Source organism: Notothenia coriiceps, unplaced genomic scaffold, assembly GCF_000735185.1.
Source record: "Notothenia coriiceps isolate Sejong01 unplaced genomic scaffold, NC01 NC01_scaffold00001329, whole genome shotgun sequence".
NCBI classification, from domain to species: domain Eukaryota; kingdom Metazoa; phylum Chordata; class Actinopteri; order Perciformes; family Nototheniidae; genus Notothenia; species Notothenia coriiceps.
The window spans coordinates 50,110-64,054 of record NW_011334030.1 but is presented as its reverse complement, the minus strand read 5'-3'; the positions used below and the strand labels follow the sequence as shown (position 1 = coordinate 64,054).

The 13,945-nt window shown below is 42.8% G+C and overlaps 1 protein-coding gene across 1 annotated transcript; it reads left to right on the top strand.

The window, feature by feature from the left end:
• Window positions 1–837: 837 nt before the first annotated feature.
• fam171b (family with sequence similarity 171 member B) lies at window positions 838–12,207 on the top strand. Its single transcript, XM_010788208.1, has 12 exons — window positions 838–1,030; window positions 1,123–1,265; window positions 2,161–2,480; window positions 3,349–3,409; window positions 4,290–4,691; window positions 6,499–6,732; window positions 7,838–7,930; window positions 8,370–8,528; window positions 9,417–9,587; window positions 10,330–10,446; window positions 10,536–10,659; window positions 10,922–12,207. Exons 5-12 carry the CDS (start codon window positions 4,463–4,465, stop codon window positions 12,120–12,122), a joined length of 2,328 nt encoding a protein of 775 aa, XP_010786510.1. The 5' UTR covers window positions 838–1,030; window positions 1,123–1,265; window positions 2,161–2,480; window positions 3,349–3,409; window positions 4,290–4,462; the 3' UTR covers window positions 12,123–12,207.
• Window positions 12,208–13,945: the final 1,738 nt, after the last annotated feature.

Below are 13,945 nucleotides of genomic sequence, written 5' to 3'. Positions count from 1 at the left end.
GAAGCCAGTGAAGGGAGCGTAGGAGTGGTAAACATTGTATAAAGATACATAAAGTGAAAACTGGATACAAAATCCACAATCAATTACAAATTACAATTTCAAGAATCTGCAAATAAGGTGGTCTGTCCTCATGAGCAATGTAAACAACATTGTATCATTTAGATACCGAAAGTACAATATATTGAACACTGTGCTGCTGTCATTTCCCCCTAATGATAACCTGAGATGGTGAATTATAACTCACAATGAAAATTGTTCAGGAAAGTGGGTATAGAGTAGACATGTAGAACTAGATAAGCTTATGATAAGCCAGCCTTGTCTACTTATTAAGGAAAAGTGGGAGGTTCTTTTTAATGAACAGTAGCTTCTCTGCTTTATCAGCCATAAGTCTGTTCCTCTTCTCATCAAGCACATGAGAGGCAGCGTTGAACAGTCTCTCGCTGTCAGTGCTTGTGATTTGATCTTACTCCGCATATTTGTCCGGGTGTTTTGATTTCAAGTGGTGGAGTAATCCCGAAGTGGTGAAAGTCTTTGCAGTTACACCCCCTCGAGAAATGTCAGCTGAACACGTTTTACAAATCGCAATCCGCGCCTCTTTCTCTGATATTTTTAAATATCTCCAAGCGCCAGACATGTTGGCTGTGAGCCAGCCGCGAGCATGGTCGCGCGCCGTGCTTGTCGCCGCGTTTTGATTACTTCATCACAACAACACGTTAGCTTACCAACGTAACCCTGTTCTCTGACATTCGGCTGAAAGCCGAAAGGGCCTTTTTAACCATTTTCGGCCGATAATTTTCGGCGGCCGAATATTCTGTGCATCCCTAGTAATAAATATGACTTTGATTTTCTAACTCTTAGGAACGCAGGCCTTTCACAAGCTGGAGAAAGTGCTCTCAAACGAGAGGGTTTTGAATGATGTGGAGAAACTCAGCCCCCACCAGCAGACTTCACCTTTGAAGGCCTTCCACAGTGCCATCCTACGCTTTGCCCCACAAAACGTCGTGTTTCCATTTCTTGGAATGTTGTGCAGGTAAAATAAACCATAGTTACTTATAATTAATGACAATTTGTACATCCTTTGCTATTATTTACATTTTTTTGTTCTCGTTACGGAAATGAAAGACTGTACCTGGCAGCCATACACTATAATGAAAGGGCTGAACGCCCCACTTCATCCACTGGAGACCCTCCGTATGAACTGCAGGCCCCAGAGCCCAGGGAGGGAGAGTGCAGAGCAAAAGCTGGAAAGACTGACCCCACATTCCGTAAGTGTTCAAATGATTTATGATACAACTATTTACACAACAAAATGTACACGTTAGATTAGATATTTTATATTTCAAAACAAACTACAGCATTACAACAAAAATGGTAGATAAATGCTGAAGTAAATGAGTAGACTTGCATAGAAAATAGGGCTTCACGATATTGGAAAAAACGAACATCGCGATATTTTCTTTCCCTGCGATATGAAAAAATAAAGGAATTGAAGAAAAGACCGTTTTTTCGGTCCGCTAACCGTCCTTTCTTGAACTTTAATGCGATACAATTGGTATTTTTTTAACAATATGTAACCGGATGAAGGATTTTAGTCACGGACGTCTGGACCTTAAGTTATCAGAGCAACAAGCTGAGCTAGCTCGGTTACCCTGCCGTGCTCTGATCAAGAATGGTTGTGATTGGTGGTTTGCTCTGCATGCAGAGCCTGCATGTCACTCACTCGAGTACCCCTGACATGAGAGCCACGCAAGCTTTCCTTTTGTAGCAAGCAGCAAAATAATTGTAACAACAATTGTAATTGTAAGGTGTTTGAGTTCATTTGCCTACTTAATATCGCACGTCCTAACATGTCAAAAAAATAATAATATTAAAAAAAATTCAATAAAAAAAAATGGCACGTCCTGCGATGTATATATCGCGCATGGGGATAACGCGATTATCGTTGTGCTTGTGCGCAACAAGCACACGTAAATAAAAATCAAAGATGTATGTACACCTATGGTAAATAAATAGGTTGCAGTATTTAACAAAGTAGGTAAACATATACAACTGTTAAAGGGGCCAGTAATGTTGGCATTCGTACCGTTTCAAATAAAGTATGTATTTCACATGCATATAACAATCTAAACCAAACATTTATTTTTTTTAAATATTGCACAGGTTACGTTGACAACTTAATGGACCTCATCTTTGATCAAGTCTTTGTGGACCCCGCCCCATTCACAGAGGAGGTTCTGAAGATCCCCGTCCCAGAGGACCTGACAGGGAGGAGGTCAGCACAAAATATGCTACGTGGCTCAATTTTGACTGCATTCTGAACACAGACGCTTTGGGATCAAGAAACTCCCTGAGGACAACGCAGATGCATGACTACTCTGATCCTGGGCCAGCTCACTAAACCTCTGTAAGCTAGAAACCTGTGACGCCTGGAAGCATTCCAAAGGATTCCAAGTCAAAAGCCTATGTGACTTGTGTGAAATGTATGTATAGTTACTTTGTTATGGGTTCAGTGAAGCGTTTGTTTTTCCGATAAAGTTTTGGAAGTTTGTATAACATGTGTCATGATTATTCATGTCTGATGGATATGCTGAAGGTTGTGTGGATAATTTGTTGTCAACACTATGGGGTGCCATTGCCGTGTAGTATATCATATAATATAGTAACGCCATGTACAATGACAGAATGAAAAGAAAGATTGCATAAAACATTATACACCAGTATTTATTTTCATTAACAATATTACCCTAAGTTTTACAAATGAATTCATACAAAAAAAAACACTCACTGCTGTATTTGCCTCATCTATAGTCGCTCATATTCAGCTCTGCATCTGTCTTGACACCGTGTGATAAACAAATACTGAATGTCATGCCATGTGAAAAATATATATTCTCTAAAACAGACAACTTAGTTACGCTCTCTAAAATGTAACCTGTGGTATCTCAATAGCACACATGCTCAGGTTCAGCAGGCGTTGTAGAGCAAGTTCCACATTTCTACCTGTATAAAGAAGTGAAGAACTGAGCATTTCAAACTATACACATTGCTGACAAGCTGAGACCTGAGACACAGGGGCAGCACAGAGACAGGAAGCAAATGCAGACACGAGACAGGGGGTGAACACCTTTCAAACACGAAATAGGAACCCTACACACATTTCAATTAAACTGTATCGACTTGTCTGGGCTCTTTAAAGATATTTTTACATTTAGTCAAATTGAATAACTTTGATGGCTGATTATGACTAATTTACTGAATGTTTTAATGTAGACTTGACAAGTAAAAATGGTCTGGCCATCAGTCTTGTTATGTGTCCTGATTGGAGGATTTTCCAATGTTGTCAAACAGGGAGATAAAACTAGGATGGAGGGATCTCAGCGACCGACAGAGGGCGAAAGACCACGAGGAGGTAATAGCAGCTCCCGTCTCACCAAAGATCATCTATACTGAGGGACCTCTCACTCTGTAAATCTTTCCTGGTACAGAAATGGTCGTCAAATTGATCAAATGTAACATCTATAAGAAAAATGATGGATTACAATGATTATAAAAGAGAGAAAAAGCAGTAAATTTGAACAATATGACTGAAAAATGTCTGTTGTTGCCCATGCTGTTTAATTTAGATAATGATATTACATTGTGTTTCCACACATATGCAAGTATTTGTATGCATTTTTGGAATAAAATACATACGAGCTATATAATTAAGGAGTACAATTCAGCGGCTCTTATTTCGTCTTATATTACTTTATTTTGTTTTGCTTTCACAGCAGCATGTTAACAAGGCAAAGCAAGAGTTACAATATGACACAACAAATATGAATGGTGTATCACTATCTATATATGGCCTACATACTGTATATGCAGTATAGAGTATGTAAAGAATGCGCAATATAGAAAAGTTCAATAAGTAAGAACACTTTATATGTGTGCATATGTAGGGTACAAATGTTGATTGTGTATATATATGTATACATATTTGTATATTGTATTCCTCGGGATTGTGGGAAACGTTAATTCGATCTCTGTCTGTAAACACAGACTAAAAGATTGACAATAAAGTTGATTTTGTCTTGACTTTTGATTTTGACAGAGTACTACCAAAAAAATGATATATTCTATTCAATTCTTAAAGTGGGCAAAGTAGCTGCAGTTTTTAAAAATACGGATTTAAATGCAATGACGTAGTGTGAGTACATTCTGTGAAAACAAGCATGAGCATGTACTGTATTTATTTAACGCGTGACACATCTCCCCAATATAAACGATCTTTGTGTTCACACGCCCAGCCTCAGCACCAGCGCATCCTTTCTCCACGGGGCTTTCCCCCCTCAGTGCGCACCGACATTAAGAGGAACCATGAGAGGGGTGAGGCCTATAGGATAAGCACACACTGCTGGACCCTCTTCTCCCCCCGAGCTCGAGTCTCTCGGTCCGGTATGTCGGTGAGCCTGCTCTCGCCATGCCCGCTGCTGAACGCTCCGTGCTGCCGCTGCCGCTGCTGCTCTTTCTGCCGTCGCTGCTCCTGATTTCCTGCCTGGATGAGGCGGTGGGAGCAGCGGAGGAGGGCGGCGGCCTGCCCTCCCCCTCACCCGGGGACAATGGCCTCACCGTCGCAGTCGTCGGAGAGCAGTCCGCCACCGAACCCACCGCCCCGGGGAGGTTTCCCAGCACCACCGCGGTGATAGAAGGTAAACAAAAACAGAAAGGAGCTGCCCGTCACTCAGGCATTTTTAGGGGGAAATGGAAATGAGCTGCAACACAGGAAACAGTGTGACTCATAACTGGATCGTGGAGGAGAGCACGCTGTTTGTTTTAAACATATTGTTTCATTGCCTTGGGGGGTTTTTTTTGCATCAAAGTGCTGCAGCTTTATGTGATTGAGGCACATGCTGTAATTGTGTCTATAAAATACATTATAAATTCAGCCAAAATGCCTTTTAATTACTTGTAATACTCCAGTGGCAACATAATGGATACAGTATGGATGGGAAATGAGTCTGGCCAACAGGCTAATAGGATTAGGGAGCATAATGTGGAGCTTTGGGGATTAGGGTTTTTATCTTTGTGTCCGAGCAGGTGATGTATTACAGTACCTGTGCTCACTGATGGGTAGTTGTTTACAACTCAGCATGGATGGTGGATTTACATATTAAACAACAACAACAAAGGACAATTGTTCTGTCTAGTCACTCCGGCTCTGGTGTTACTAGTGTCAGATTTACACATCACGACAAGATTCATATATACACAGCAAAACAGGCAGTTTGCACTGTACAATCAAATAATCACGCTCAGCTCTCCACACCTGAATATTAAGAATATATACATACAAACAAAGATATAAACTAGCATAATAATTTCTGTAAAAAAAATACAAGCTGACTTACATTTAAAAATCTCAGAATAAAAGTGTATGTCTAAATATACAAATATGCATAATAACAATGGATAGATGCAAAAGTATGAATGTAACAGTGTACAATATACAACAGTAGGCCTATAGTGACAGAGATATAATTAAGCTTAGTATCACCACACTGATAAAGATTACAGTGCGTTACAAGAGCATTCATATTCAAAACAACAGCAGGGAGATTTCATATATAAACCTGTCGAATCAAGCTTCTTTCCCCGAGTCGTTTACTTCAATAAGACGGCAAAGTGCATTCTGATAAAGATTAGAAAAAGACTGAAAAAGGATGAAAGTCAATAGAGAGGTCTAACGATGGCGCGTGTGGTGTATTTCCATCCCGCCACAGACGCAGCGGTGCCTGCCTCATCACTTTTTCATGGTGAGAGAAAGGTTAGCTGCTGCTGAGAGGAAGTGACTGAGGCTGCTCTGCATACAGATAGGACACATGCAAAGACACACTTACTTGTAACTCTAGCAGCCAGGCAGCGTACCAACCTATTAAGTAACTAAGTACATTCACTCAAGCACTGTACTGTAAACTAATTCTCTTGCACTATTTGATCTGTTGATCTGTTTGATGTCCTATGTTCATGTTGCCCTGTTGGAGGAGCCCGTGACTTAAGACTTCCATTGCCACATCTACGCTGTAGCTAATGTGCTACTTTGTACTTAGGTGCCTTTCCTCCACTACATGTATTTAATCCCTTTAGTTACTTTACAGATGTGGATGAATGATCTGAAATATAATCAAGTGTTAAATCAGACTTTAGTTCCACCTGGAGTAAATCCACCAGCTACCCTGCAGTATACAAAGTCATTCAAACTAGCTGCACCTTTACCAGCTTTGAGAACACTTTCATGATCAATCATTATAAAACATATCATATCTATTATTCTGAAATGGACCAATCTGCACAATGGTACTCTAAGTATATTTTGATGCTTATCCTTGTACATAAGTAACATCTAAGTACTTCTTCCACCTCTGATTAATACAAGTGATTTCCTTGTGGGATTTTGACAGTGTAATAGAAAGTTTCTACATTTGGTTGCTTTAATAAAACCTGGCATTTTCTCCCCAGAGCCCGAGTTTGCCCTGAGGGTCCTGGTGAGGGACCTGGTGACCCGCCAGGCGCTGCCGGGGGCTTCAGTGGACGTTTACCTAAACCACACCCTGAGGAGCTCCGTCCGAACGGGGGAGAGGGGGGAGGTTCTGCTGTGGGTGGCGTACAGCCCAGGCCTCAGCCTTACTCTGCTGGGCAACATGGAGGGCTACGTCCCCAGCCCCCTGCCCTGGAGCTCCAGCAAGAGACCCAGTGAGTGTCCGCTCAACAACTTATAAAAACCTTTGGCTATTGAAGAATATGTCAGATTTCTGAGGGAAAGATTTGCCCAAATATTGTCATTATTCTACCTTTGAACCTGGCTTCTCTGCTAAAATGCTAATCGCTGAATCCAGACCAGCCCCAAGGTCACAGCTGGCCCTGACCCCCCCTTGCTGGTGAAGAGGATTTTCCAACAAGGATCGATCGGACCAAACTAAAACCTAATCAAGCCATTGAGCTCTTTCTAGTACTCAATTGAAAACGTTTTGCTCAAGGACGCATTTCTCTTCCACAAACACTATTTTATATTACTGTAGGAGTCCGTTAAAGGTTATAACACTATAACTGTCTGATTGTAAATAGGCTGTGCAGCCATTTGTGATTTATGCCAGCAGCCTGCATTATTTATGTTCATTGCAGACGAATGAAGTGTCTCCGGCAACACACAGCGTGTCACAGAGGTTTGTTCATGACGGGGTGATTTATGTCCAAGTGTCACGGGACCCCGTTATTGGGTTGGTTTTCTTTACAGCAGCATGTGTCTGACTCCAGCGTGGGGGGGGACACACACATATTCCTGCCTCAGCAAACTGTCTTTCTCCTGCGCCCAATTACATGAGGAGGGGGGTGGGGGCTCCCCCGCCACACAGATCTCATGTTGGTGTAGAAGAGAAAAGGGTCTATTGTCCGTGTCCACTTCCTCTCTGAAATGGACAGAAAAAGAAAGGAGGTGGTGTTTACATCAAAGATGGAGGAGGGGGGATGATGAGAGAGTGTCATCTGGAGAGCTGCTCTGCATGATCACAGGCGCCTCCCTCTGGTGCTGCTGATCCCTCAGGAGAGGACGTAGCATCGCCACCTGCTGGCGGTGTTACAGATCTACATGAACAGCTCGTTGAGAGAATGACACAAATACTTCTCTCCTTACTCATGAAATCACTTTTAAAATACAAATAACATCTGTTCTTTCCATGTTTATTGTCAAAGGGTTATTTATAGATTACGTTTGATTCCTGTCAGTTCTTTAAGGGTGTCTTTTGTCTCTGAGAAAGACTTTTGGAAGGTTTATAAAGAAGAGTGTGTGTTCTGTTTGCAGTCTTCTCTGCTGTGACGTTGCTGCTGCTCCCTCACAGTCAGGGGAACATCTGGCTGTACCAAGACTCCGTCCTCATCACCGGGAAGTTACCTGGTGAGTTTCAGAAGCCCCTTCACTCTCTACCAGCTCCATTTTAGGTTTCATTGAGGAAAGATATTTACATTGATTGACATTTAGTTGTGAATTGACTAAGCTAAAACCAGTTGAAATGTAGATGTTTACAATTTAATTTTGAAGGGATTGATTGTGTGGATAAAGAAATAGCAGAGTAACTGCACACATACAGTATCTACATTTTCAATATGACTAGGACACAGTCACCACTAATATGACTATAGAGGTGAACTATGATACTGTTTTTGTTTCTCAGATACATTCAAATGTAAGCCACCAACATCCTTTGGTCTTTTTCTTTTATTAAATAGATATGATCACTTCTCTTTCATCTATATGGTCTAACAAAATGAGAATCACTTTACACATTGGAAACACACTGTGTCCAGATGTAATCAAACGCCTCCATGTTTTACAGACAGCTCATCCCAGCCCAAGGTCCAGTTCCCGAAGAGCCTCCTCACCAAGTCCGATAACAGCAACGTCTCCTCGGTGACGGCGTACCTCACTGTTCCAAAGCACCACCTAGCCAAAGACTGTGCCAACTGCACCCCCGGCCTCATCAGCCAACAATCATGTGAGCATTAAATAAAGCCTTACTATTGTTTGAAGCTGGTTTCTAATCAATTGTCCCGAAAGAATCCTGACCCATTTCTACTTTGGAGAGAATTATGGGGAACATCATTTAGACTAAAAAGACCACATAGAACACATTTCTGACAAGTAACCCCCCCCCCCCCCTAGTGTCAGATATTTGAAAAGTGACATATACGTCACTTCGGGCGTTAATGGTAGAGTAATTCTTATTTATAATTTAATAAATGAGGATGATATTTTGGTTTACATTTTTTTAAATTGAAGAATATAGAATATTTTAACTAAATATAATTGAATCAGCTAAATTAACTAATCATATTTCTAATTGTGACATATATGTCACTCTAGATTTTCTGAGAAATGTTAAGGTTAATGTCCTGATGTGACATGAATGTCACAGCGATATTTATCTCATTTGTTTCATATCAATTTGATCATGAAATGTTAAATGTAATAAAGGACATGTTATGTAAGCATCATAATTCTTGAATTGCTTGAATCTTACCTTAAGCAACAAAAAACAAGCTTTTGAAATGTAGCTATTTCTGTCACATTAGTCACAACATCTTGGACTTGTTGTTATGGGAACACAAAATCACATGACCCACCAGGCTGTTCAGTGTGTCACTTAAGGACTTCATGAGATAAAATAAAGGCTAAAACTGTATAAGGAACTTTCCAGAACATTTAAATGTCATGTAACATCTTTGTCACGGTGGGTTCTTATTGGTTAAAGACTTGGTTGGGCACAAAGGGCCAGCATCTTTAAATGAAACAGATTCTTTCAAACTATAATATAAAATAATTCCGATCAGAATGTAACCATGTGAACGTCCTCTGACTGGATCACTGCTTCCTGTGTGTGAAGTGTTGAGAGGCATCGAGCTGAAGGCGGTGGCAGCGGTGGATATCCTGCTGTACTCTGAAGGTGAGGAGCTCCAGGTTCGAGGGCCCATTCACATCAGCCTCCCCCTGGGACACAGCACCCGCCTGAGGGCCTCTGACACCGTGCCGGCCTGGGCCTTCAATGTAAAGACAGGTGAGGATAAAAGAGAACAGAAAAGACACAAAATGACTGACACATTCTAATCACAAGAAAAATAACCTCAAAAAGGATAACATATGATGACATGAAACAACATAGTATCTGTCAATATTGTACACTTAGAAGGGATGATTGAGACTGGTTAAAGGGGGATTATATGGGGTACTAGTTTGTGGCAGGTGGCACGTCCTCAGTTTGGAGAAACAGAAAGAAGTTCAAAATCAATATCAGTTTGAATGCACGCTATATTTAGAATATTTCCACAGCTTTACATGTGTAAAGAAGCAGGATATAAAAGGTACTTTCCTTGTGGTAAACCCGCGAGAGAGAAAGCGTTTGAGCTCCATACTGTTTCAGAAATAATCCTTGATGTGGTTTGGAACAGAATATGGCGTTTAATCACCGCAGCGTTTAGCTGAGTTTCTGCTGGTAGACAGCCTTCTCTTCACAGAGCTCACTGCTTGCATGCGGTGCTCCAAAGGGGCGTGGCCAGCAGCAGCTCCAAAGGGGCGTGGCCAGCAGCAGCTCGGTTACAATTAAAGGGCCAGGCCCAGAATCAGCACTTTTGTAACAGGGCTGAAACAGAGGTGTATGAGGCATGGCTACAATGGGTGATCTGTTTGTTGTTTTGAGCAAAACACTTCAGAGACATGTTTTTCTATATGTCTGAGATGTATAATATATGCCTACAAATATTATAATAGGAGACCTTTAATGATCTGCTCCATTCCAACAGGTGCCTGGGAGAATCAGGGTCTGGGAATAGTGAAAGCAGAAGGTAACGAGCTGGTTTGGACCTACACTGCTTCCCATCTGGGATACTGGATCGCCGCCCCGATTCCCTCGTCACACGGTACCTTCTCCTTCACAAACTCCTGTAAATGCAGATTGAGACGTTTGTATTAGTAGATCTCTCATGTCTATGTTTTTATCTGCGGTTAGGTTACCTGTGGCTTGGAAGCTCCTTTGATTTCACATCGTACCACGCCTACCTGATGATGGGAATTATGGGAGCGTCGCTGGCTCTTGTCATCGGATGTCTCTCCTTGTTGCTATGTCACTGCGGGTAAGAGATCTGCTCAGAAGGGCTTCAATATGCAGTTTAAAAAAACAAATGTTACATCACTTGTTTAGTCTTCATTATTTTATGAACAGAAGTACATTTTATGCACTATATATAAAAACTCTTATTTAAAGTTGTCTTTTTTTTAGACATAACTAGAAAATGTATTTGGGGAAATGTTAACACTTTAACTTGTCATTAGTTTGTCCTAACAAGTGGAAAGGTCCTGTATTCCATCCTGATTCATCTCTGTTTCCTCCTATAGGCGAGGTTCTTATCGAGAGCCGAGGAGGAGAGCACGCTTTTCCAAACTCACAGTGGTGAAGAAAGACCAAACCACCTCCACCCACATGGAGGAGGGTATGCTGTTCCGTTCTGGCGACAACAGCCTGGCTTCCTGCAGTGTCCAGTGCGACCCCTCCCTCACACCGAGGCACAAAGCCAACTACAACATCTATGTGGAGGATCCAGGGGGCCGCCCGGGGGCCGCCCTGTACGAGAACATCGCTCTGGATCGGATCAAAGGCTCCCAGCAGCCCTCTCACTATATCAACAGTGACGAGGTGGCACGGATTCGGGAGAAGTCGGAGCAGAACCGTTCCAACATGAACTCTACAAACTTCTTTCAAGATAAGCTGCTCCACATGGCTCTCATCCAGGCTCCGGAAAACTGCAAGTCGGCCACTTTCCCCCGCAACGACGCTCACTCAGATCCTGATAAAGACAACTACGCCCAGACACTCCCCAAAGGTGGAAGCAGCCCCCAGGAGAGCAGCCAAGGTGACCCCCAGCCTCTTGAGACCCCTCCTCCAGGCGCTATGTGGGGCCGCTACAATAACCCGCTGGAGTCCTCCGTCTCCGTGCCTGGGACTCTGAACGAGGCGGCGGGTATGGGGGGGCACGGGGGTGCCAGCGAGCTGCAGGGGATTTCCGAGCGCACTTTGCTGGAGCTGACCCGGGGGAAGTCTCAATCCCGCGCCTGGTTTGTCTCCTTGGAGGGGAAACCGGCCGCCACGGTGCGCCACTCCATCATCGAGCTACAGGGCCGCCACCGCCCCCACAGCAGCAACGACACCAGCCTGGACTCGGGGGTGGACATGAACGAGCACAATGTCCGCGAGATGGAGCGCGACAGGAGAGCCACCCGGGCCTCCTCCCTGCCCTACCGCAGCCGGGGGGGGCGTTACAGCGAAGAGCAGGACCTGAGCAGCAGCGAGAGCGGGACCACCGCCACCTGCACCCCCGAGGACCCCTACCTCAGGAACATTTTAGACGGGAGCAGCGGGGCCATTCCGAATATCCCCGAGGAGCGAGACGGGGTGGATACGTCCAGCGCTCAGGAGGACAGCGAGTCCAGAGGGACGCCCCCCCCACGCCGCCTGAGGAAGGTGAGGGAGAAGGGGAAGACGGAAAAGAGGAGCGCAAAGCACGTCCGCGAGGGGAGACCCCTGACCAAGAGAAGTTAGAGCATGGCAAACATTAGGCTTTTTTTTTTTCATCAATGCTTAATTTAAAGGTCACCTATTATTCAAAATCCACTTTTCATGTCTTTTATGCATCAACATGTGTCCCCTCTGTGGAAAGAGATTCTGAACGTTTCAGGAACAAAGATTTGCTCACTTTTTGTCCTGAATCTCCTCCTAGAGCACCATTGAGTTCTTTGTAACCAAATGTCTCTCAGAGGGGCGTGGGGAGGGGCTCCTTATTTTCATCTAAAGTAACAGACAGAGAATCAGCACTTTGGAAACAGGGCTGAAACAGAGGGGATTATGGGTAATGCTGCAATGATCTGTTTGGTGTCTCAGCCAATCAGAGACAGGCTCTGATATATCTGAGACCTGTGAGATATTGATGAGAAACAGTATGATAGGAGACCTTTAAAAGTCACATTGAGCTGTTTTCATCACATGGCGTCTTTCAAATGAGCTCTCACAGGCATTGTTGGTGTTTTGTGATTGTACAACTTTGCCAAAGAATGCATAGCTCAAGATAACAAGCAGGATCATGTTTAATCATAATGCTGTTTCAGGAGTGTGTGCACCACCTTTCTCCTGAATGTGAACATCACCAGCGAGACTCTTCACAGCTGAATGTCCGTGAGAACACCACATCCCACCGTCTCCAGCCCCAGCGTTAAAGAGGGTGCCTTCTTGCTGCCTGTCATCATTAAATATGATCACATAGGGCACAGTATTTGTCTAGATTTAGTCAAATCCGGTGAGTTTGCAGGATGGACACAGTGCACTTATCCTCACCATAAATGCCTGCTGTTAACACATAAGATACACTAGCTTACTGACATTATGCTGTCATCATTCGGCCTCATTATATTGGATTTCTTAAGAACTATCTTCAACTTCCCACCTCTCACTGACTCCACTGGATTCATTGTGAAGCTGCCATTTTGAAGTTTGAACACCTGATATTTAAGGTTTTAGCCCACGATCATTTTAGAATGCATGAAAATGAATGTTTCCTCGCGTGTATGAAAATATTTTGTAACTAGTTTACAGCTTTAGTCATCAGCTGTTTGATTACTTGGGGACTGAATGATACTGTTCATTGTCTTGGAAAGAGACTCAGTGTTGTGCTGCCAACTGTAAGGGACTATAAAACAAAAATATTATCACAATTTATGAATCACACCAGAAGCCCAGCAGATACACTTTGAAAACAACAACTCTACACTTTACTCACTTAATTTGGTGCCTTGGAGTTTCCAGCATGTATTCCCAAACCTCTTAATACTTTGTCCTAAATATATTTACATCCTGACCATGTTTTTTTTTTTGGGTATGACCGTAGAAAGAAAACGCTTTTTTAAAGGATTTTTTGAAATAATATTTTGTACAGTGAATAACGGTTCAATATTAATACTACACACTTTGTTAAAAGGAGAATTCTAACAACACAACTTGACGTGTAACCTACTAACAACCAATTTGTATAAAGAAGGATTTTACTTTAAAAAAGAAGTCTGCCATTCTCATCTGTCAGCTTTAGTTTTGATTCCAATAAAGCACACTCCACTTTAATACGTGCCCTTTTGTTACACTGGCACAAAGAGCTACGTTTGGAGACTCTATTACGGCAACAGCACAATATCTGAACACTGACACCGGTCATCCGTGATACAGTTTGGCAAAACGTCACCACAAAGCGGTTTTACGAGCAATATTTACCATCAATTGAAAATCTAAAATGGAACTCTTAACAGTTTTGCCATATTCAGTCTTCCGTATAACTGTACAAATGTTCCCCGATGAGTTGACTTTGTGTATTAGGCTGG

What these genes read in the sequence shown, in the direction of transcription:
- fam171b (XM_010788208.1), top strand. Translation starts at nt 4,463, where the DNA reads ATGCCCGCTGCTGAACGCTCCGTGCTGCCGCTGCCGCTGCTGCTCTTT. An exon ending in GAGCTCCAGCAAGAGACCCA is followed by an intron (nt 6,733 to 7,837) that starts GTGAGTGTCCGC and finishes TTCTGTTTGCAG; the next exon opens with TCTTCTCTGCTGTGACGTTG. An exon ending in GGCCTTCAATGTAAAGACAG is followed by an intron (nt 9,588 to 10,329) that starts GTGAGGATAAAA and finishes CCATTCCAACAG; the next exon opens with GTGCCTGGGAGAATCAGGGT.